At 40.1% G+C, this 22,500-nt stretch overlaps 1 protein-coding gene across 1 annotated transcript in view; it reads right to left on the reverse strand.

Annotated features, from left to right (window-relative positions):
- The window catches only part of MTCL1 (microtubule crosslinking factor 1), a 95,746-nt gene that overhangs the window by 19,506 nt on the left and 53,740 nt on the right, over window positions 1–22,500 (reverse strand). Inside the window, 5 exon segments of the mRNA XM_009082083.1 lie at window position 1; window positions 3–49; window positions 5,851–6,018; window positions 12,325–12,513; window positions 14,121–14,351. The exon segment at window position 1 is cut by the window's left edge and continues 195 nt beyond it. Of these exon segments, the coding sequence (XP_009080331.1) occupies window position 1; window positions 3–49; window positions 5,851–6,018; window positions 12,325–12,513; window positions 14,121–14,351 (636 nt within the window).

A 22,500-nucleotide genomic window follows, 5' to 3' on the forward strand; every position in this document is an offset into this window, starting at 1 on the left:
CAGAAGCGAGGCCTGTTTCTCCGGAGGTGTTCTCACTCTTCCCTTCCAGCTGGCATTAAAGTCAAATGTTACTAGGATGTTAAATTTTCTCTGGTAACAGCCTGTGTCTGACAATGGATTTGAGTTAAAGATCTAACTCCACAAAGGGTAATGGCAGAATGATGGCAATTCTTAGACTTTAGGATCTCAATAAATGATCAAATATGTTCAATGTGAAAAAAGTTTTAAAATTAAGACAAACTATAGGGAATAATTCCTCAAGCTCTACCAGTTCATGCTATTAAGGCATCAGTTATGATCTTTCTGATCAGAATGTGGGTACCAGCAATGAAGAAAACATGGAGATAAACTCCAACCTCATCATCATTTCTGAAACAATCACCAGGGACAACGTACTCATGAGGACAATGGGACCTCATTAATATATATAAGTATCTAAAGGAGGTTGCCAAGAGGATGGAGCCAAACTCTTCTCAGCACTGCAAACCAGTAAGACAAGAGGCAACTGGCAGAAACTGATGCACAGGAAATTCTACCTAAATATTAGGAAGAACTTCTTTACTGTGCAGGTTACAGTGCACTGGAACAGATTACCCAGAGAGGTCACTGGAGATATTCAAGAACTACCTGGACACAATCCTGTGCCATGTGCTCTAGAATAACTCTGCTTGAGCAGGGAGGTTGGACCAGATGACCCCCTGTGGTCTCTTCCAACCCAACCCATTCTGTGATTCTATGATACTCTTCTGCTTTTGTGCTCTCACTGTGCACCTGGAACCTAAGCAGAGTGCATTCATCTTCTGAAGAGACTTTTCCCAGAACAATCCTCAACAATAGTCTTATTGTACAGCTCCTCCCACCTTCCAACAAAAGAGGGTGTCAGCACCAGAAGGAGATGTACCAAGATCATCCCCCCATATTGTAAGGAATTTAAGAATATCTTGCCTGTCTCAAAACTGTTTAGGCCACATGCAAATTAGGAATACACCTCCATGGATACCTGGAATTTGGACTGTATAAAGGTGGTACCCCCTGATAAGCAACCTGGGACCCCCACCACCAAGAGCATGATTCAGGACCTCCGCCACCAGAAGAACAACTCAGGACCTCCACCATCAAGAAGTCCAGAGTGAAAAAGGATCAACTGGATGCTGCTGGATCCACAGGTGGTGACTACTACCTCTCTCTGTCTGTCTCCCACTTTCTCTTTCCCCCTGCTCTTTCCTATATCTTTCTATCTCTCTACCTCGCACTTTATTGTTAAATAAACCCCATATAATTATATTGTTACGTTATTGACATATTATAGACTTTGGCATATGGTCTCATTTGCACCTTAATTTGGGCAGAGACATCTCTCACTAATCAGATTGTAACATATATCTGCAGGTTTTGGTGTCTGAACGGATTTCAAGGGCAGTTATCTGATGCCACTTTCCATCCTTTCTTCACTTCATGCTCAGGGGTCAGCTCAATGAGATCAGAAGAGCTGGCCCAAGGTAACAGATTCATAGGAAACACAGGCTTGATGGGGTGTCAGGAGGTCTCTAGTCTATTCCCCTGCTTCCAGCAGGGTAGGTTCTGAGGTCAGATTGGGTTATGCAGGGCTTTGTTCAGTTGGATCCTGACAAACATCCAAAGGCAGATTGCACAACCTCACAGGTCAACCTGGGCCAGTGCTGGACTGTTGTCAGGGGAAAAAAGTGCTCAGTGGTTTTCTGTAAGTGCAAGCAAGTGAAGAATTTACCCCTGAAGCCAGACCTTTTGTTGACAACTCAGTAGATGTGCAAGTGACTCAGAATGGGATACATCTCCATCCCATGGCTCTGCAGGTGAACTGGAGTGAAAAGCAGTGAAAACTCATTTCTGCCTCTGAAGTTAAAGTTGTCCTCAAAAAGGAGAGGGCAACATTTTGCAGGTCTGCTGGGAAACATTCTTTTAGCAAGAGAGGCCAACATCTTCACCTTGTCCATGTGGAAAGCAAGCCCAAACTTTCTGAGAAAAGGGAAGTTCAGACTGGACTTAGGAGTGATGTTTAGTAGTCTCTGGAACATCCTCCTCAAATAAATGACTGAGAGGTCATTGCTTGAGTTATTTAAAATTGTACTGAGTTGCAGAGAACATCTTGTTACAGCCACTTGTGATGACAGGGAAATCTTAAAACACCTGCATCCTCTACCACTAATTTCCAAAGTTCAGTTATTTTCAAGTGACCAACCAAAAATATCAACTTTAAAAGAACAGTATCCTATTTTAACAAAGTCAACATGACACTGCCTTTCTCTCTTTCTCACTTATCCTGTTTGTGTAGTGTAAATTTGTGGCACCTGCAGTGATGTGTGAGGCTGTCCAGCACACAACTGCTTGGCATCCCAGGAGACGGAGACACCATCCTGGGCAGCACAGCTCCTCAGGAAGCCAGAAAGCTTTGGTGCCTTGCTACACAATACCACAGCATGTTGACTGCTCATGTTAGTTCAACAACATGTAAAAATATCACTGCTAGTTTACAAACTCACTGCTATCTTCAGGTAAAGGCCTCTTGCCCCATCTTTTGTCTGTCTATCTACAAGTTCTCAGCTCCATTTCATGGTGCTGCAGCAGTCAAAGTTGAGGATGAAGCCAGGGTCAGCAATGCTGGCACCCATTCCTTTGAGTTTGCTTGCTTTAATTTTACTATTCTCTGTGCCCCACACAGGTCACTTTTGGAAGTTCCTGCTGGGTTTACTAAATAACTGTAACACTAAATAATCATGAACTTCAGGAGTGTCACTGAACAGCTGAGATCAGCCAAAATAATAAAGGACTAATGCAGTAAACTCTGTACAATTGCCTTACACCTAAGCCTGACAGAGGGCTGTTTAGGACTTGCTGTTTGTGATACATGTAAGTCATCTTTCAAGGATGCAGTTTGTATGATTATCTTATAAAGGAAATTCCTTCTTCCATCTTTCTGAGTCTCAAAAAATATAGCCAAAATGTTCAACCTCAACAAGACTCATTCTCTCTTTCCCCCTATATCACTGAGTTCTTCACTATCACTGGGCAAATTCTCAGCCTTTCAGTCAGCAAACAAGACAGGTAGTGGTGTAGTGAAGGGCAGGAAAACTGAGAGGCAGTGGGGAGAAAGAACATGCTCCAGAAGAGCAATATCCCAAGAATCTATAGCTGTCCTTGGAGTGCCATGCCCAAAATACAGTAAGTCATCTGTGCTGGACCATGGGCTCACCCACACCAGAGCCCTAGCTTGTGCCCCATTTGAGAAGAATATGGGAAATCTGTAAGTATAAAGATGAGTTCAAAACCAAGGCAAGTATACACAGATACACCTTCAGAATAATTTCCTGGTGTTTGGTGATTTGGGACCTAAATTCCTCTTCAGTCAGAGGTGGTGTCTTATGACTCAGGAGGCAGTTCTTAGTGTCTATGGAAAGCAGAAAAACACACCTGGCAAGGAAAGAGTCCTTCTCCTTCTGTTTTGACAAAACAACTCCAATCATGGAGGAAAGTTCCATTGGTGGGCCCTGGGCATAGTCTAGACGTGGCTTTCCTAAACCTGCTAACTGCTGAGGATGGCCAGATGCCTCTTGTGCACCACAGCTTATATTCCCCTCAGGCATCCTGAAGCTGAACAACTGGTCAGAGTCCTAGTGAGGGTCCATGTCCTTAATACAAGTTCTCAAAGCATAAGCAAGGTTTGGCCCCCCATACAACTCCCTCCTTTTTCCAAACTTTTCTCAGTTTCCCATTCCCAGAATATTTTCACTTGCCCAGCTGGAAGGTGAAAATTACTGAGAGTCTGTATTGCCTCAGCATTATCACAATCCCACATTTTGGAGAACTCTAATTATTTGTTATCTTAAAAACAATGCCTATGGATCCTTCTGACAAATAAGATGTATGTGCATTTCTGACAGACAAGATTTTAATGATCTTTGCAGTGCTACAGCTCCAAAGCAGCAGGCAAAAGTACACTGTCACCACTGATATGCAGTGCTTTTGTATCAAAAGAGTTTTCTTCCCTTTTTTTTTTTCCTATACAGAGAGTTGAAGCATCAAAACGCAAAACAATTGCCAGTGACTATTAATTAGGGGTTAACTCTCTTGAGGAAAATGCTTTTGTGATTCGACCCACTGCTTCACAAAAGAGCTGGAAAACAGCAGTAGTGAAGACAGCAGTGGAGACTAAAAAAGCCTTGATTCTCTGTGACCGTGTTGGGATGTTGGCAGCTCTATAGGAAACTTACAGCAGGAGGTAGGTTCATCAACACAACAAAATGACATCATATGAGGTCCTACACGCATGAACCTGACACACTTGGCTATTATTTGGTTAAAGCTGTGCTATCTTTTTGCTACTGCACTAGGGATCTGTTTTTACTGTGAAATAGAATATTGTGGGGAATTGGCTAAGGAAGACAGTTTCATGTCTTAAATATTGACCAGTTTCATTCTTTTCATTTGCCTGAAAAAATGTAAAAAGTAACTCCTGGCTCAGTAATTACTGTATGTTATATATTATCATCAGTGGAACAGTGGAGGTAGCAAGAGGCCTGGTAAAGGCCCCAGAGTGAAGGGTGCAAATCTTTCTTCTCACTGAGCAGAAGTGGCAGCAGTGCCCTGGTGCCAAACACTAGCCAAAGCACTAGCCTGGGAGTTCATCACCCATGCAAAGGCAAAACAAGCAAGGTCTAAACTGGCAGTTTGTTGTCAGACTAACTTTCTCTAAGTTTTGTTCTTTGTTACCATCTCAAGTTTAAGGCAAATCTGTAATCAAGGTTTTACTCTGGGTGGAAGAAAAATAGGGATTGATTTTGTTTCCTGTCTCAACTGATACGCTGTTTGGAAATGTGTGTGCACTAATAAGCAGCTGAACTGGGAATCTAAATTTTCAGAGAAAACTGCTGAAAGTGAAAGTTTCTCCCTTCATTCTGGGAAAGCAGCCCACAGTACCTGGGCAGGAAAAGCAGTGCTTGCATCTCAGCTCTGTGCATCACAGGGAGCCTCTCACGTTCAGCAAATCTTTCTATGTGTACCACCCTCCCAACAGTGAATACTTTTATTATATTTTTGTTCTGCAGAGAAGCTCTACAATTTTTATCAAAATCTGAATGTATTAATTCTCCCACCCCTCCCTTCAATGCAGAAAATAAGAGCTTTTATATCACCAGCTTTGGAAATTAATTCTTGTGGGTTTTTTTGTTGCTTCAGAAACAGTCCATCTTTGTGAACTGCTGTACATGACACTGAAGCATCTGGCACTAGGTTTTATATAAGTACTTCTAACAGTACCCCATGGCAAGCAGCTAGAGCTCTCTCTTTAGTGGAGTACCATCCATCAATAACCAGTAGCTGTAAATAATTGATTTAATATTAATATATTGATCTATCACTTTGGGATTATTAAATCACTCATTTCTCTCCTATGCACCAAATACCACAGTTGTTATGTGACAAGGCACAGTGACGAGATAATTGTGAGCGTGCCAACATCAAGACATTTTTCTCTCCAATAAATAGACACCCACGTCTCATTACCACAGCTGATACATTACCAGCCAATTCTTCTGAAAAAATACAGCAAAAAGTTCAGTTCCTTTATTCTAAAGGTTCAGTTCCTTTGTCTTCACCTACGTTACACAGTACTTACTACATGGGCAATTGGAATGGGACAATTGGAAATCCAAGGGGCAATTCAAGAAGCAAAACTTTGCTCAGGCTTTGGTGGAGGTGCTTTCAGGCACCAGGGTAAAATGCATAAATATAGTCCCTTTCCTGGCTGTCATATATTTCATGTCTCATTAAGCACCTCAGCCATTCTTTATGGGTATTGGACACAGGGGATGTTACCTGTTGGAGGCGACACTTCAGTTCAGTCATTTCCACCTCCCAGGCTGCCTTGTGCAGGGCATACTGCTGCTGGAGCCCCTGGCGCTCACGCTCCTCGTCTCGCAGCTCTGAGCGGAAGTCATCCAGCAAACCCTTCAGAGCATTCAGGAGCTTCCGATTTTCACTTGCCTGATGCAACAAAGCAAACAAAATGCTGTCATTGGATGGCTTTAATCTCCAGTTTCATTTTTAGGAGGAAAAATGACTATGCGTCCACGGAAGGGAAAGTGCCTGGGCTAACCTTTTGTATGAAGAAACTAGGAATAGCAATGCCTTCTCTGCCTACAGGCTACTCAGGGAAGTGGTTGTATCACCATCCCTGGAGGTATTTAAAAGGTGTGTGGATGTGGCGGATGGATGGACGGATGGATGATGTGAGACATGGTTTAGTGGTAGAATTGGCTGTGTATGGTTGGTTCATGGTTGGACTTGATGATCTTAAGGATGTTTTCCAAACTAAATGACTCTATGATTCTACTTCCTGTTATCCCTAGTCCTGACGCTCCATGAAAGCCAAAGATACTCAAGTCACACTGAAAAAGGCACCAAGCAACTATCTGCATTAGGGGCATCTGTAGTAACTTCTTTTTTAATACTGTAAGCCAAAGCTAGAGTATCATTCCTGAGGTTTGTTGCTAATAGCTAATATATCATACATACAGTCATGGCTCAGTATCAAATCCCAAATATTTGTAAACTACATATAAAGAAAAGGGATTAATTTTCAATGCTTTTGTATTATCCGATAAAATTATTTTGGAAAAAAGTGAGGTTTAGAGCTGAGCATCTCTGCTAAGATGTTTCACAAGTCTAGTTCATATTTCTGCTCCACTCCAGGCAGTTGCACCCAGGTTAGCTTTGCAGCAGCATCCTTCTTGGTACCAAAGGCAAAATTGCCAGGCAGGCCACTTTCCCTCTTGCAGATAGGATCAAAGTGCAAACCCTGTCCATGTCTTGTTGAGAGTGTCATGGTCATACTGAAAATTTTGTCTGTGCTCTTGTGCTAGCCAGAAGCCAAGAATGGAGTTAAAGTCTAGCCCAGAGCTGACCTCATGTATACTTACTCAAATATCGAACTTTTTTTTCTTAGGTTTGGCATTTACTTTCTGCATATTCTCTGGAGACTTGCAAAACCTGTCATTTTGATGTTAAATATCACAAAATGTTTTCTAAATATTCATTCTGGATGAGTAAAATAAAAGGTTTCCCACTGGGTGTTTTTTTTTGCAGTTATTGAATTAGAAAACAGAAATATATAACATGATTTATTTATCCAAAATTTAAACCAAATGAGCCTCTCAAGGACCAGAGAGTAGCCAGAGATTGTATCTCACAAGTTATTATGAATAGAAAAGACTTTTAAGAAAATTATATTTGATTAGCAGACACAACATGAGCACAAAAATGGGGAAGCTTACTCAACAAATTCAGCACTTAGTCACCTGGTTTCTTATGAATGTGTTAGCTTCCTTAGGAAGGCCTAACTCAAATTAGCTGTCTCAATTCTTACATTGTTTCCTGCAATTCCTCTTATCTAGTGTTTCATGAAGTACCTACATGGGGACTTCTTTGAAGACAAGTCAAGTAAACAGATGCATGCAAAAATCTAAGTAATTTTCATGTGCTTTTTTCAATGACAATACTTAGAAATTTTATGCAGACAACTAAGCTGATTTCAAATGCCCATCAGATTTTTGGCATCCCTGAACCCACCTTACCCACTTCTGTAATCACTAATCAGACATACCACAGTGCCTTTCTTCTTTAAAAAACAAACAAATGTGGTCTACGTTTTCCAAGGCATTTGATTCATCAGCAAAAACTTGCTAGATGCAGGGAAACGACTGCAGGTGCTCATTGACTGACCTATAAGCTGTTCGGGCTAATGAAATGTGATGGTGTACAACATGGGGTTTTGTAAGAAATGCACCCACAGAAGCAGAATTAATTCCATTAACATTTAATACCAATTAGCAGTTTCCTACTATACAGAAGCAGTCTCCATCATGCATATAAGATCACCTACTTTTCAATATGCAATGAGATTTCATGTTTCCACCATGAATTTTTGTTCTGATACCTAATTAAGGCTAAATTCTCCAAACATCTCAAGCCCCTTGGGTAATAATCAGAATAAAAACTCCTTTGAAGATTTGCCCTTAGTGTCACAACAGGAGCTGCTGGGTATTGAATGCATCAAAATCTGGTCTCATCCTCTTTGAAAATTCCAACTCTGTCTGTGAAGTGCTTTCATTCAAGAGTCACACTCTGTGTTTTCTGGTTTGCTGCATAAACCTTTCTGTGGCAAAGCACTCTAAAGGCTCCGTGAGGGGAATGAGGCAGAAGAAAAATAAAACCAAATGACACTAGAGCAAGCTACATCTCTCATTCCTGTGCATACATTTGATAATTTTAGAGCCCTATAAAATTAGGTTTGCAAAGAAAGAAGTGATGGCCTGGTACATAAAGGAGCCAAAAGAGCCTCAATGCAGGTTTTTAGCCTACTGGGATGAGGGTATGTCTTATTTCTAGAGGCATTACATCAATGTCACTATTATGAGACAACTACCCGAGCTGCCCCAGTGCTTGCTGAGATTTTAGTTACCTTGCCAATACAAATCCAAGTTTGATTATATACTTTTTATTCCTGTGGAGAAGTCTCTTTTGCATGACTTTGTATTTGCAGTCTGAAATTGGTGAGGGCTGTGAGATTATTTTTTTCTGTTTTGCCAAACTGGAGTGGTTTTGGAGAGCAAAGTACTTTTGAGAGAATGTGCTCTGAAATACAACATTTACATCTAGACATGCTCTAGATTTCTGTTGATAAAACTGCCAAACAGCTTCTGCAGAAGAATAAGTCCTGTAGATACACAAGTATTGCTACGGTGTTCCCGTTCCTTTCAGGGATGTTGTACAGCAGAAGAAATTTGGTATGACTGTGATTCCCTGGACAGTCTTCCAATGCAAGGAGATGGCTCTTTGGTATCGTGCTAGTTTCCAAAACTTAAAGCTTGGAGGAATCTGACTGTTTCATAACTGATCTAAGATAAGAGACTTAGAAAAACAGTTTAAAGTCTTGCTGTATCCACAGCTCTAGATTTATAGAAACAACAGCTGACAACAAGCAAAAACTTCTGTAGTAAACTGCAGTTAAATCCCAGGACTTCGGAGTATTTACCAAGTTGAGTCAACCGCAGAAATGGGAGCCTTCAACTCTGGAAGGGTTCGGGACCAGAGCAGTTGTTTGCAGCCTGGTTCTGGTTTTAATCACAATTCTTTTTTCACTGAGAATTTTACTTGAGAATTTCACTCAAGAATTTAGCCACAGCCTGGTATTGCAAGCAGTTTAGTAGAGCAGTCAATTTAAAACACAAGGTCAGGAGCCCAAACAGCAAACAAGAACTGTGTATTTTCTCTGTCTAATCAAAGATGTAGACAAAAGGGAAGCTGGGTCTTAGTGCAATCCATTTTAGTATATTTAGAGCTTAACGACTTTTCCTTTGGGCTTTTCTCTTAACTAAGATTTGAAAAGAAACTTTCTATAAGCTAGAAAAGATCTAACTGGGGATTTTCTTGACACCTCTCCCAGCAACAACACTACTGTAATGTTTTAAAATTTTTTTTCCACTGGGCCACAGATATGTAAACTCTTTTCTTCTTATCCCCCTGATCTTACACCACTGAACAGGCATCTCACCCTTTCTAATGAACTGAACCAAAGCTCTTCTCTTTTCCACAGGCCTTTCTCCTTGATCTCTAATCACACATGTAGAAACACTGACTTGCAGCAACCCCTCCTCTGCTGTGCCACCAGTCCAACTTGCCTGTTTAACTCCTGCCTGTGACCAGATTTCCAGCTTGGCTCTTAGCCTTGACAGTTCTTTGCCCGACCCTTTCTGCTGTGTGCCTCATCTACCAGCCAAGGGACAATGCCATGCAGAGGAAGATGAACTGACCCTCCTCACAGTCGCCCATCTACTCTGCCTCTCATCAACTAACCTTTTTTCTCCCCTTTCCCCTTTGCTGTGCCTTCATCCCTCCACACACTGGTGACAGAAAAATTCCAGACAAGTTAGACGTGTACTTTCTACCAAGTCTAGTATCTCGAATCGTAATAATATAAAACTAAAAGTTGCTTGTTGAAATTAAGGCCTCTTGGGTTTATAATTTTTTCTCAAAACAATTCCACTTTCCAGGCAGGGTAAGAAAGTCAGCAGCAAGAGTGCGGGCTGAAAATACAAGCCATAAAATATTAACATTAAATGTTAAAAATAAATGGGTAACCTCAAGTTACCATAAGCCCTTTCTTTCTTCTGACCTAGTTATCTCAGCCACTCCTAGACTATCTCAAAATTTCATTCCTGATGTTTAACAAATGTTGATTCATTTAATCTTGGAGCTTGTCAGGCAGAACCATCAATTTCAGATTCTCCTGAGCAGGTATAAAGGCTGGAGACTTCCAGTTACACCACTTACTGCAAATTCCCTGTATAAACAGTGTTTTTTTCCAGCTGTGGGCTTAAGGAACCTGCAGAAGAGTCCCCAAGCCCTGGGTGTTTTTCAGCACAGCAGTGCTTCTAAGAAGATGCACTAGCATGAGTGGGCAAAACAAATAATAGTGCTTAAAATGAGAAATGCTTAGCAAACTCACTCATTCTTGTGGTGTTGAAATAAGACTTTTTATCCTGCAAGAAACCTGTTTTACTTTCACATGTCCATTTGGATATTATGTACTCTTCACTGCCATGAGGGGAACTAAGATGTGGTCTGTTCCTACAGATCATTTTTTTGCTCAAGATTAGCTGCCACTGCTGCAATGTACATAGAAATGAATTGTAAGCAATCTTTTCCCCATTCCTCCACCTTAATTGAGATCAATGCCTAAGCAATGGTTATTTCAAAGAGGACATTTTTTATTTGAATGTTCTTGGCAATTTTATGAGATCTATATGGAAAGTTAGTACATGACAGAGTTTGTATGGAAATAGTATGTTGGTTTATATTGATTTTACTCATTCTAAATAATATCAGTCTTCAGATAGAATGCAGTTAAAATGATGTGTTCAAGAGAATCTCTTTCATGGCCTTCTACAACCTCTACCAGAAATGAGCTTGCTGAGAGGAGGACAGTGATGGGTCTGGGTGACAGCAGGGTAGAACCTTTCCAAATGCCAAACTGTTTAAATGAATATTAACTTGGTAACACACTTCACAGAAAATAATGACTAGGGAATGGAGTTGTCAGCTAGCATGATGAAAAGGGAAAGCAAAATTGTATATACAAAGTAAAACATGAAGCAGTACAAAGACCACAGATCTCTACTATTTTTATTCAAATGGAAATTCTAATTGAAGTTACATCTTGAGCTAGAGACGGACATTACAAAACACCCTGTTCTTCTCCCAGCACCAGCCTAACCTCATAATAGGATAGAGACTTACTGTTGCCTGTTGCCTGTCTGTTACACCATGTAGGCAATAAGCAAACAGGTTGTACATAGTCATGAGAGTCTGGGGAATTCAAGGCAAAGAATGGAAATGCAAAGACACACACAATCCCCAGGTCCTGCCCGGGCTCCAGCAAAGTACTGTGGTCATAGAGAGTACGTATTTGCTTGAGAACTGTCACTGTGGAGCAGGTTTCCAAGTTAAGGGCCCCAGATAGAGATGGGACACAAGGCATATAGATTCAAGACTTTTTTTCACTGAAGTTGTGTTTTACACAGAATTCATGCTCCATTCTATTTATGATTACAAATAATTCCATGTAACAGGATGCTCTCATATGAATGGTTTCCATTTTAAAAACACAAGAAGCTTGTCTCCTTTCAGTGTTTGCTATTAGTACTGTTAGGACTGCTAAGATATTAAATGCAGAAAGTAAAAAGCTATGATATACGGCAGTGCTCTGACATCTGACACAGTCTGGGCACAGGAGATGTCAGGGAAAAGTTAGGATGATTTGCTTTTAGACATTTAAAACTGAGCCCAATGACAGGAAGGAACTTTTACATTGTTTTCCCATCATCTCTAAGGGAAACATTAAATACATGTGCTAGTTTCTTAAATTATTTAAAAGAAATAAAATCACATCTTCTAGCTAAAAGCTTGACAGTAGAATACAATAGATGTGCTCAGACAAGAGAAGCATGTAAATTCTGCACAGCATCACATACTGATAGATGTTTCTGGGCAAACAGCCACAACAGGAAATAGGATTTTTCACTGATAACATCTGCCAACAGAAGAACAGTAATCATGTGGCTCCTGATTAAATTTCAATTTAAATATAATGGATGAAATCCACTGTAATTGCTGTGTAGCCAGAAGTATTTTTACAAGTATGATTCTAGGTGGTTTAACACAAGAAAATGAACTCCTTTGGAAAATCCACGGTTTCTATTCCCAGGGCCAGATATATGAACAGTGCAGTACCTGCTTCTGCTGCTGCAGTAATTCTGCAGTCTGCAGCTGTGGTCCATGATCAGTACTCTCCATAGTGGGACGCTGGGAGAAATCCGTCAGTGCAAACACAACATCCTCTTCCTCCTCCTCTCGCTCTGCATCATTCACCTTCTGCTCAGACTGACTGCCAAAGTCTGGGAGGGTCTCAGGGTGCTCGATCTAAAATGCAAGAGATCAGACTCATGAACACTCTTTTGCCACCTACCTCTAGGTACAGAAATCTACTGAAGGACTAAGGGAAGAGACTATCTTCCCTTGCATCTCTGTGGTGGGATATATTGATTTCAGTTCTGTAGGCTACAGAATTGATCTTTGGGTGACATGACCAAAGACATGACCTTTGGGTGATACATGACATTGCATATGTGAACACAAAACTATGCAGGCCTGCAAAATAGATCTATGCAGCTGAGAAGATATAATCCATCATGCATTAATGAAAAACTATAGAAGACACTGGTGGATTGTCTAATGAAGGTAGGGAGATTAGGAAATATCTAAATCTATCACTTTAACTTTATTTAATGCATTAGCAAAACATGACTCCAACAATGACTAGAGCTGGTCTGATTATAAATTAGCCAGTCAAAAAATCCAAACAGTCAAAAAATTCAAGCTATTTTGGTATTAGAAGATGAGTTAGTTTACATAGAAGCAATTAGTACTGCTGAAGTAGAAGAAAATTATTTGTAAATAGCTACCTATCTCTTTTTTCTGACTCATATTACCACAACAGATGAATGTAAAGATGTACATCCACCCATTGTCTAAGAATACAAAACACTGGAGTATTCAAATTAGGCATACTCCTACCAGACCTGAAAGGTTACTTGTACTGCCAAATGCAGCAAACACTGAAAAACACTAGGCACATAAAGATTAGAAATACTGAGAAAAACTACTTAGTTGCTTAGCAAACAGTTTCAGAATTGCATGAACCTGCAAAACAAATCTATTATTCTCATGATTTTTGTATAAAATGTCAGAATGGGCAAACACTTAAACTTATTTTATTTCTTTAGACAAGATTTTCAAAGCAAATGGTAATTCAGGGTCTGCAATTCAACACAATTGAGCAGCACCTTTCTTCACAGTGCATATTGGCTGGCAATCACACCCCTGCTGAGATGTGTCAGCTTGGGGATTCCAGGTTGCTATGTACTTCTGAAATTCCTGTTCTCAATTTAGTCTCTGCTTGGAAAATCACCATGATGACGACTGGTGTACTGCTGCTGACAGACATGTGTATGGAGAAGAGGAACAAGAATGATTCACTCTAAGTTCCCACAAGAAGCTGTATAATTCTCCTGCCAACATGAAAACAGAGCTTCCTTCCATCTGTGTTGCTGAAGGCTTTGTAAGGAACACACTGTGCACACAATGAGAAAAACAACAGCACTCAACAGATTTGAGTCCCTCAACCTGCTAATGTGCATTTTTTTCCTTTCAAAAAATTATTCAGGAGTCATATCTTTAAGACCTAATTAAATTTTCATTTACTATGAGACAGTTTTTCAGGACCAGATGTTGTTACTAGTTAAGGGTTTTGATTTAAAGATGGCCAATCTGTAACATATCATAGAGAATATAATTTAGCACAAGCCAACTCACAAAAAGCTTTCACGTTTAATTTGAATCCCCTTTCAATCCATGTGCAGTTATAAAATTGCTGATGCCACATCATACTTAGAGTGTACACTTAAAGAAGGGACATCCCATACTTCACCACTTTTAACTCACTTGACTTATTAAGGTGGGACAGTTACCTCTAATGTGTCCTCCCCTTCATCCTCCATTCGCTTGCCTTGCCGCCAGTGTTTCAGCAGCCACTTCAGCTTGACATACAGGAGAAAGGTGTCCTGCTTGAAATGCCTGAGTTCTTGCTGCATCAGACTTTTCTCCTGGCTCCAGGTCTTCTCTTCCAGTTTGTTCTGCAAAGTCAAGCTCTGCACTTCCAAGTCCTTCCTCCGCAGGGTCTGCATATGCTCCTCCTCCAGCTTTAATGGAATGACAGACAGTATGTCAATGAGGTGATGTCCTGGGGCATTCTCTGGGACTTGTACTTTACTGGGCAAACTGAAATCTCTAATTTTCATCAGTAGTGAGGAGCTACTGAGTTTGGCTCAGTAAGTTCCTCAGCAGTTATAACTGTTGAGGAAATTAAAGGACAGCGGCCGATAAGCTTTGCTTAGATAACCAATGCAAGCAGCCTGCTGTGGAAGTTCATATTTACCTTAAAGAAGCACAAGACCTCTGATGCTGGTTAAACATTTTGTTCCACTCACATTTTTTCCCTCACTTGATTGTATCCCTGCAGTAGGTTCCCAGCAGTCACCACCCCACACTGCTGCACATATCACACCTGCTAAATGCATTTGCAGCCTTTCCTACCAGGTGGGACCACAGCTGCCCCTCAGACAAACTGGAATATCATCCTTGCCTCTTCCCTGCCAGCCACAGACGCACCCTTTTCTCTGTGACTACATTTCCCACTGCTTCTACAAGGTAAACACTTCTGAAGGAACCACATTCAGTATCTCAGATACAGCTACTGGTCCCTCACTTTTCACAGTTCATACTTGAAGGAATCTGAACTGTGAACAGTTTCTCATTCTGACATGACTGTCTGGGACACACACAGGAACTGAAGAGACAGGAATAGGCTGCAACTCAGCATTCAACTTATCTCAACTTCAGTACTAGAAACACCAAGAAAAGCTTTCTTTGGAGGACACATAATTGCACCTGTTTCAACACAAGGCCAGCTGAAACATTCTTTAAACATGACTTCTCCATCAATATGTCAAAATAAAACCAAGGCATGACCTGTACCCAACAGCACTTGTACAAGTTAGTTGTACAAGATCTCATATTCTGCATGGATGAGATAGTGTTTCCACTTTGACCATGCTGTGGTTCACATTGATGAAGAAAAGGCATATGGAAAACAAATACAGAGTCACTGCCTACAGATGCCAGTTTCTATCATTTTCCATTCTGCAGAACAAGAGCCTTTCCCTTTCCTGACCAGCTCCATAGATGAAATCTACGAAAGCCACAGTACACTAATGACCACAACAATTCAAACCATTAGAACACACCCTGCAACAAAAAAATGTTTGGAATGGGAATAAAGACTCCCTAGCAATAAATACAGCTAAGAAATATATGTTAGATTTTCATTGTAACATTCAGATGCTTCTGACACAGGCTACTGGTCCATACTAGGTGGTTTACTAAGGACTTACCCACCATTTAAATGATGTGCTCTGGCATAATACAAACCTATGCTATTATGCTTTAAAAAGTTCCTGATTAAATTAAAATTATTTATAGCATTTGCTATCTGAAATGTGTTTAAAATGAAGCTTAATTAGCTGCAACGGCCCAAAAAACACACATACAACTCCCAGTAACACTCATGGAGACTGTACACTGCTAGCACACATCCATTTGATGTCATTAAGCATTCCTAAAAATGAAATAGTAAAAAAGGGGCTGATTTAAAATTTAGTTTTCACAGGAAGAAACAAATAGACTTGGTGTTGATGCAGGTTCTTCCACTAAATGAAGTTATGGTTAAATACAGCAAAGATCTGAGTCATTTCCACCAGAAATCCTGGAAGGTGACAAACCAGGAACAGTATCAACAGGATGTGCATAATCTGGAAAAAAAATGAAGAATCCAAAAGATGCTTTTATTCCTCTATTTCTACTGGCTGTCAACATGAAGGGTTAGCTTTGATTTTGCTGCTTTTTTCATTGTTTTTACAAGCTGTTATGATCTAAGTCCCTGTGGTCGCAAATTCTTGCAGAAGACCCTAGTGGAAGTAGATTCATAGAGCATTATGCTTTTTCAAGGGATACTTCTTGCAAAAGAAAAGCACTTTAAGAGCCAGGTATAGCTTCCAGAAAGCTTTCACAGCCAAGACAACTAGGAAGGAAATCAAATGACTGGTTGCCCTCAGAAGTCTCCAATGGAAAGTTCCTTGGGAGATCAACTGGAAATTAAATCTAGTCATGAAAAAAATGGACACATACCAGTTGAGTGTAAAGAAATTAGTTGGCAGAAGGAAAAATGCTTTACACTATGCAACAATTATGCTGAATTTAGTCTATGAAGTAAATTTAAAAAGGAAACTTCAGCTAAGAGCCAAACAGCCCGCAAAAATTAGCAACAGGTTTTTTTCACTCTAGGAGCTAGAGATCACAAAATGATGGACTAATCTGTTCCAGTCTTTGAAAGAGTAGGGGGAGCCCATGTAACAAAATATGATTTATTCACCATTAATAAGAAGGTTAGAAGCATGGCGTACTGAGAAATACTAGAAAGTCCTGATTTGTATCTCAGTTATGTGTGTGTAACAACTCCAACTTCAGGGAAGTGTGGGATTTTCTTTAGGCTAGGAGGAGTCAGAATAAGGCATAGAGTCCCACTGTGCTCCCAGAGATCAAACACAGCTTTCCCCAGCCCACAGAGAGCTGAAGGGGCTGATATATATCTCCATGCAGTACTTCACGTCTCTACAGTGACTTCCCCCATACAGTGGGGGACAAAACCTCTCTCCACCATGCAGAGATGCCAGATTCACAGTGGCAAAATAGGCTTGAGTTCACATTTCCCCAAATTCCAGATTCTTCATTTATTTGGATGAGGTCACACAGGCACAGCCAACAGGACACAAGTTCCCATAGTCCTGACAAACAAGGTTCATGCCACACATCATGGTCATGCGTCTCTCCCAGCAGGTGAGTTTTGTATTTACCTGGACGATCCTTTCTGTAAACTTTTCTTGCTCCTCTCGGTGAAGTCTTGTCTCCTGCTCAAGCTGAGCCTGAAGCTCCTGTATCGATACATTCTGTACAGGTAAAACATGGGAATCCCTGAGCTGATCATCAGGACAAAGGGATAGGTTTAGCAGAAAATGTGTCTCCGGGGTGTACAAAAAATGGAAAACAGAAAAGAACTGCAGGACAGACATCTGCACAACTCACAGTTATCAAGAGTTAAAACCAAAGCACAGTGTGCAAATAAACAGTGATGCCCTAAATATGTGTGGGAATTTCCTGTGTGGCTTGTTCTGAAAACTAAAGCTGGGATGCTGATGTTAGATACTGGATATTCCCTTCAGGCCTTCGCTCTGGGTTTGCACTTGACTGGCTGAGACAGTGCACTGTCAATGATGTTTGCCAGATGAACTCTTATTTACAGAATTAAATATTCAGCAGAGCATTTCTCTATAATAATCAAAGCTGTAAAATTTTAACATCTCTGCAGAAGATGAATCTAACGCACATATGTGGAACCTAATTATTTATTCATTTGCAGCACTTCTGATTGGGCAGTTAATAGGATAGTATTTGTTAAACCAACTAAGTATACAAAGTCCATTTCTTCAGATACAAGACAGTCTCTGCACAAGTCAACTTCATTCTGTAATTTCTACTGAAAACAATTACTACAGACGTCACAGTGATAAGCTGTGTGAGCCTGAGATCTGACCAAAATGGTTACGTATCTTCCCTTTCAGGTCCAACACTATTTGAATCTTAATACTTTCAATGTTATGTTCTCATTAATTTTGGCATCCCATTCACTTCATTTCTGCAGGTTACTTAAATAAAAAATAAAGACCCATGAAGGCAGAGTCAGGCCTCATCATTTATACTATGTTAATTGATCTTGTGGCACTTATATTCCTGATCAGAACTTTATATGCCCTTCACTTTGTCTCTAACATTGGAGGCAAAACTGATTTATCTGTATAAAAGTGATGCTCGGCCAGATGCCAACCCTCTTCATGTGTATGACCACAGAAAACATTATTGCACCAAACTCCTACTTCTCGGAGTAAAGACATATTTAAAGAAGGGATTACTTCAGGCTTCAAAGCATAATCCCAAATTCTCAGCTGGCCGATGTCCAGCACGCTCCAACCTCAGCAGCTGCAAGGACATAATGAAGGTCGTGGGACTGCTCTAAGGGGCTGTGTTGCCATTTCTCCTCGGGCATCAGCTCTGGCACTTGTCTCCTCCCCAGGCACTGCCCCCACTTCCCAAGAGCAAAGCCAGCAGCTGCTGCTGTTCAGGCCACAGCACCACTCCTTGGGATGCTTTTGGTTATTCAAAATTTATTTATCATAGACAGACACTCTTCTCCTCTAGGGAAAAAGGAGATAAGGCAAATGGAAGTATCCCACAAACCACCTGCAGGACCATATTCTGCTGAAAAACAAAAATGGACCTACATATACTTTCTGGGCCCTATCACTTCCTTTTTTACTCGTGTCACTTATTGACTTGTGCACGTCTGTTTTGTACCTGAGGAAAAGACACTTCCAGCACTCTGAAAAGTACACATAAATTGGCGAAGAGAACATTATCTGCCTTATCAACTTCATCTTATGCCGTAGTGTCTCTGCAGATATTTTGTATTGCATGAGTCAAAATTTGGTCTCACCAGTAGATTGAAAAGAACTGTTTGTGTGGCATTTGCCAGTTTTGCACAATCATTTGTAAATCATCAGCTTAATTTTCTCATCCAATAAAGGAAAAATTACTTTCATCAGAAATTTCTGCACTCTTTTATTCTGCTCAGACTTCTTGAGAGATATGGCAAACAAGAACTAATGTACCAGTCAATTCAGGTGTAATCTAAAAAAAAGTCTGCTCCTCCAAAATCAGCCAAAATCATGAAAAGCTGATCTGGTGAAAACAGATACAATATAACAACACTTTTTTGTTTGCCGTAGTTTCTGATCTTATTATTCCTCTCCTTACTGTCATACAATTTGACAGTTAGAAATATTGTTGGTTTTAGGATTCCTGAAACTGGAAGTTGAATCAGAGCAGTAAAAGTTACCTGGAAGGTAAAGTTTGAATTTTTCACTGTTCACAGTTGTGTTTTCCAATAAAAAATTATTTGCTAAAAGATCATTCGTTCTACTTCAGATTAGTATTCATTGGAATTGCATAGTCATGTATATACTGACAACACCTTATGTCTGCAAAATTTAGGGCAAGGAAATTATTAACTCATGCAATTTTTTAACCAACATGTAGCCCACATGAAGCCCAGTTTCAGGAAACTCGGGTGCTGGGATTATATGGTAACTGTTGGAATTACTAAAAAGACTTTAAATGTATCCTAAAGGCAGATGGACTATTACATGCACACTGGACAGTGCAAATCATTTCACAGCTGTGCTGCCTCTCTAAGGACTATACATTTTTATAAGTGCTAAGAAAACATATTGAAAAGCAGCTAATGCATGAATGAATTGCTGCGCACTTCCTTCCTTCCAGTGCAACCTGAAGACTCTTCATGGTCTATAATTAAATATAATGTCATTTATACCAGAAGCTCTGGGATTTTCACTGCTCAAATCAAGGGAAATAAGGCTGCTTAAGTGCCTAATAGATTGCTGCTAAACATTTGGATTGTGAATGAAGAATATGCAGAAATGTATCATGTGGTATATGTGTATCAAGTTCAGGTACCTGATACTGCACTGATGGATGTCTGTATGTTTATATGTGGAAGTCAGTGCCCTATCATACAATCAGCAGGGTGTAGTCTATGGCACAACAGTGGTTTTGTTTTGTTTTGGAAAGCAGCACTGCTACAAAATAGACACAAAAGTCGATAAGCTGTTAACTTCCATTCTTTGCTTCCTTTGTCGTCATTAAGGAATGCACTACCCAAGGAACGGAAAACACCCCGAACCCTACGGCCACCACACGACGTATTGACACCACAGAAACAGACACAAACTCACTACAACAAGACATATAAACACAATATAACGGGAACTAGAGCTAGTGCTACTCTACCACAGCACCACAGAAACAGTTGCACTTCATCCACAGCTCAACACCGACTAACAGTTTCCCATGTATCCAAGTTATGGCATTACCAGATACACTTCCACTCCTGTCCCCTCGGACAGGCAGTGCCAAGTCCTTCTGCTCAGTCCTTTTATCTCACCTGTTATCACTCCAGAACAAGCTAATCCATGATGATTTCTTTACCTCAAGAGGGTGTGAAGAGAAAAATGATCCACACTTGCAGGACTTCACCACTGCTCCCTCACTGCACCAACCCCTCTCCGTCCCTCTCGGTGTGTTGATGTCTTTTTACGTTACTTTCCAGCTCACAAAATGCCACACTTTTGCCATGACTTGTTTTTACATGATAGCCATCCACCACAAGGTTTGGCTAGGTTTTACTTGTATGTTTTCTTCATTTTACCAGAGCTAATTACAATTTCAATTTGCCTGCAAACTTAATCAATTTATATCCAACAACTGTGAACAACAAATTTCCTGGAATCTTTTTTTTTAGCCTTTTTTTTTCGGGAATGATCAAACAAAACAAGGCCTGAGGAGGCAGGGTAGAATGATGCTCTCCAGCATTTGTGTCCAATTCCAAGGAAGCCAAAAGATGAATATTTTATGCTGCTTCTCTAATGCTATGTTATAATGCTTTGATACTGGGACCTCACATTTGACCACATAGCTTATAAACTGCTATTTTTCACAAGTGACAGCTGACCATCACATGCAACAATCAATCACATCAGAAAGAAAGTTCCAGTGCCTTTTGTACTACTTTTTACATGCAATGCACATCTAACTGAATTCTCAGAGGCTGCTTCTGAGGATATACTCTTCTCTTCACCCCTTAAAAATAGATGGCATATTCCATTTGCTAGTGTACAAGAGGCAGCTGTATGATTATTCGTCTGTGCTTATATGGAAAGTCTCTGAGTTTGGGAAAACATAGAACACTGCTCCAAGCATTTAAAAATCCATCTCATTGTATGGCTAGTACACAAAGTCTCACCAAGTTCAGTTAGGTCTCAAATATCCAGATTTACATCATAAAGGGTCTTTTAAGCCATTATATCGTCAACCTTCACAGAATATTACATAGCAAGAAAGAATACAATACATCAAAGTAAATCATTCTTGCTGCCCCTAATCTTGGTGGGAAGGAATCCTGACAGCATCAGTTTGTCTTTCTTCTTCCCACAACTTTGCATTGGAGGAATAGTGGACATAAGAGATACAACTTTCTATGTGGTCTTCATTTGTTGTTGTTGGTTTGTTTGTATTTTTTCCCAGAAGAAAGAAAAGTCACAATGTGTAAAACATTCACTGTTTCCTTTCTGGGAAAACAAAATCATTAACCAGAGAAATGGGTGGGCAAATTTTCAGCACATGGCTGGGAACTGCCACAAAAGCCATCCAGCTGAAAAGCTCTCACATGGAATTATGAAAATTGCACAGAAGCAGCACCAGCCAAGAAACAGAACATTCAAAATATAGACCAAAATTCTCCTCGTATGTTCAAAATGGATTCATATAGAAGTTTTGATTCAAAGCAGGTGGTAAAGTGACTTACCTAACTTGTATGTCACTGTATCTGGTTGGTCCACACTTAACCCAAGTATTAACTTAGAGTAATAGAGATGTTTTACATTTCTTACTGGCATGATAAGTAAGGAAAATTGATAAACATATTAAGAACAGTCTAGAAGCAATTATTCTTCAGTGTGAACTATTCCTATTTTATTACTAGACCTTGTGGAAAACTTGTTTTTAAAGACATGCTCTCACCTTCTCTAGCTTATCTGCTTTTACTTTCATTCTTTGGTGTCATTCCTTTTAAGTGAATTCACTTCAGTGGTCCTTTTTCCATAACCTGGGAGTCTCATAGATTTTGTGGAATTTTTCTACACAGAAACCAATGTGTTGGTCTTTAAAAACCATGTATGAAAACAAGCCAAAACTGAAATGGAAAGATGAGTGCTTTTGACTTTGGTGCTATATACTTACTCAGGTGAGGGCAGAACTGATACCCACTGAAGGAACAGAGGTAGGACATACAGCTCCAATTTAGAGCATCAGGTATCAAATACTGTAACAAACCATATTTGGCCATTTGAAAGATTAAAATTTCTCTTCCTCAGAATGTCTTCTAGTTTCTGAATGAACAGGAGGAGACCGCTTAAAGAGACTGCTTCTTGTTTATGGATATTCCATTGGTAGAATTTACCAGATGAAAAATAATTTACTATTTTTCCCACTGGTTCCCATTTGTTGGCATAAGGTGTTTGGCTCCATGAAACATTGTGTTACATT

Source organism: Acanthisitta chloris, unplaced genomic scaffold, assembly GCF_000695815.1.
Source record: "Acanthisitta chloris isolate BGI_N310 unplaced genomic scaffold, ASM69581v1 scaffold16989, whole genome shotgun sequence".
NCBI lineage: Eukaryota > Metazoa > Chordata > Aves > Passeriformes > Acanthisittidae > Acanthisitta > Acanthisitta chloris.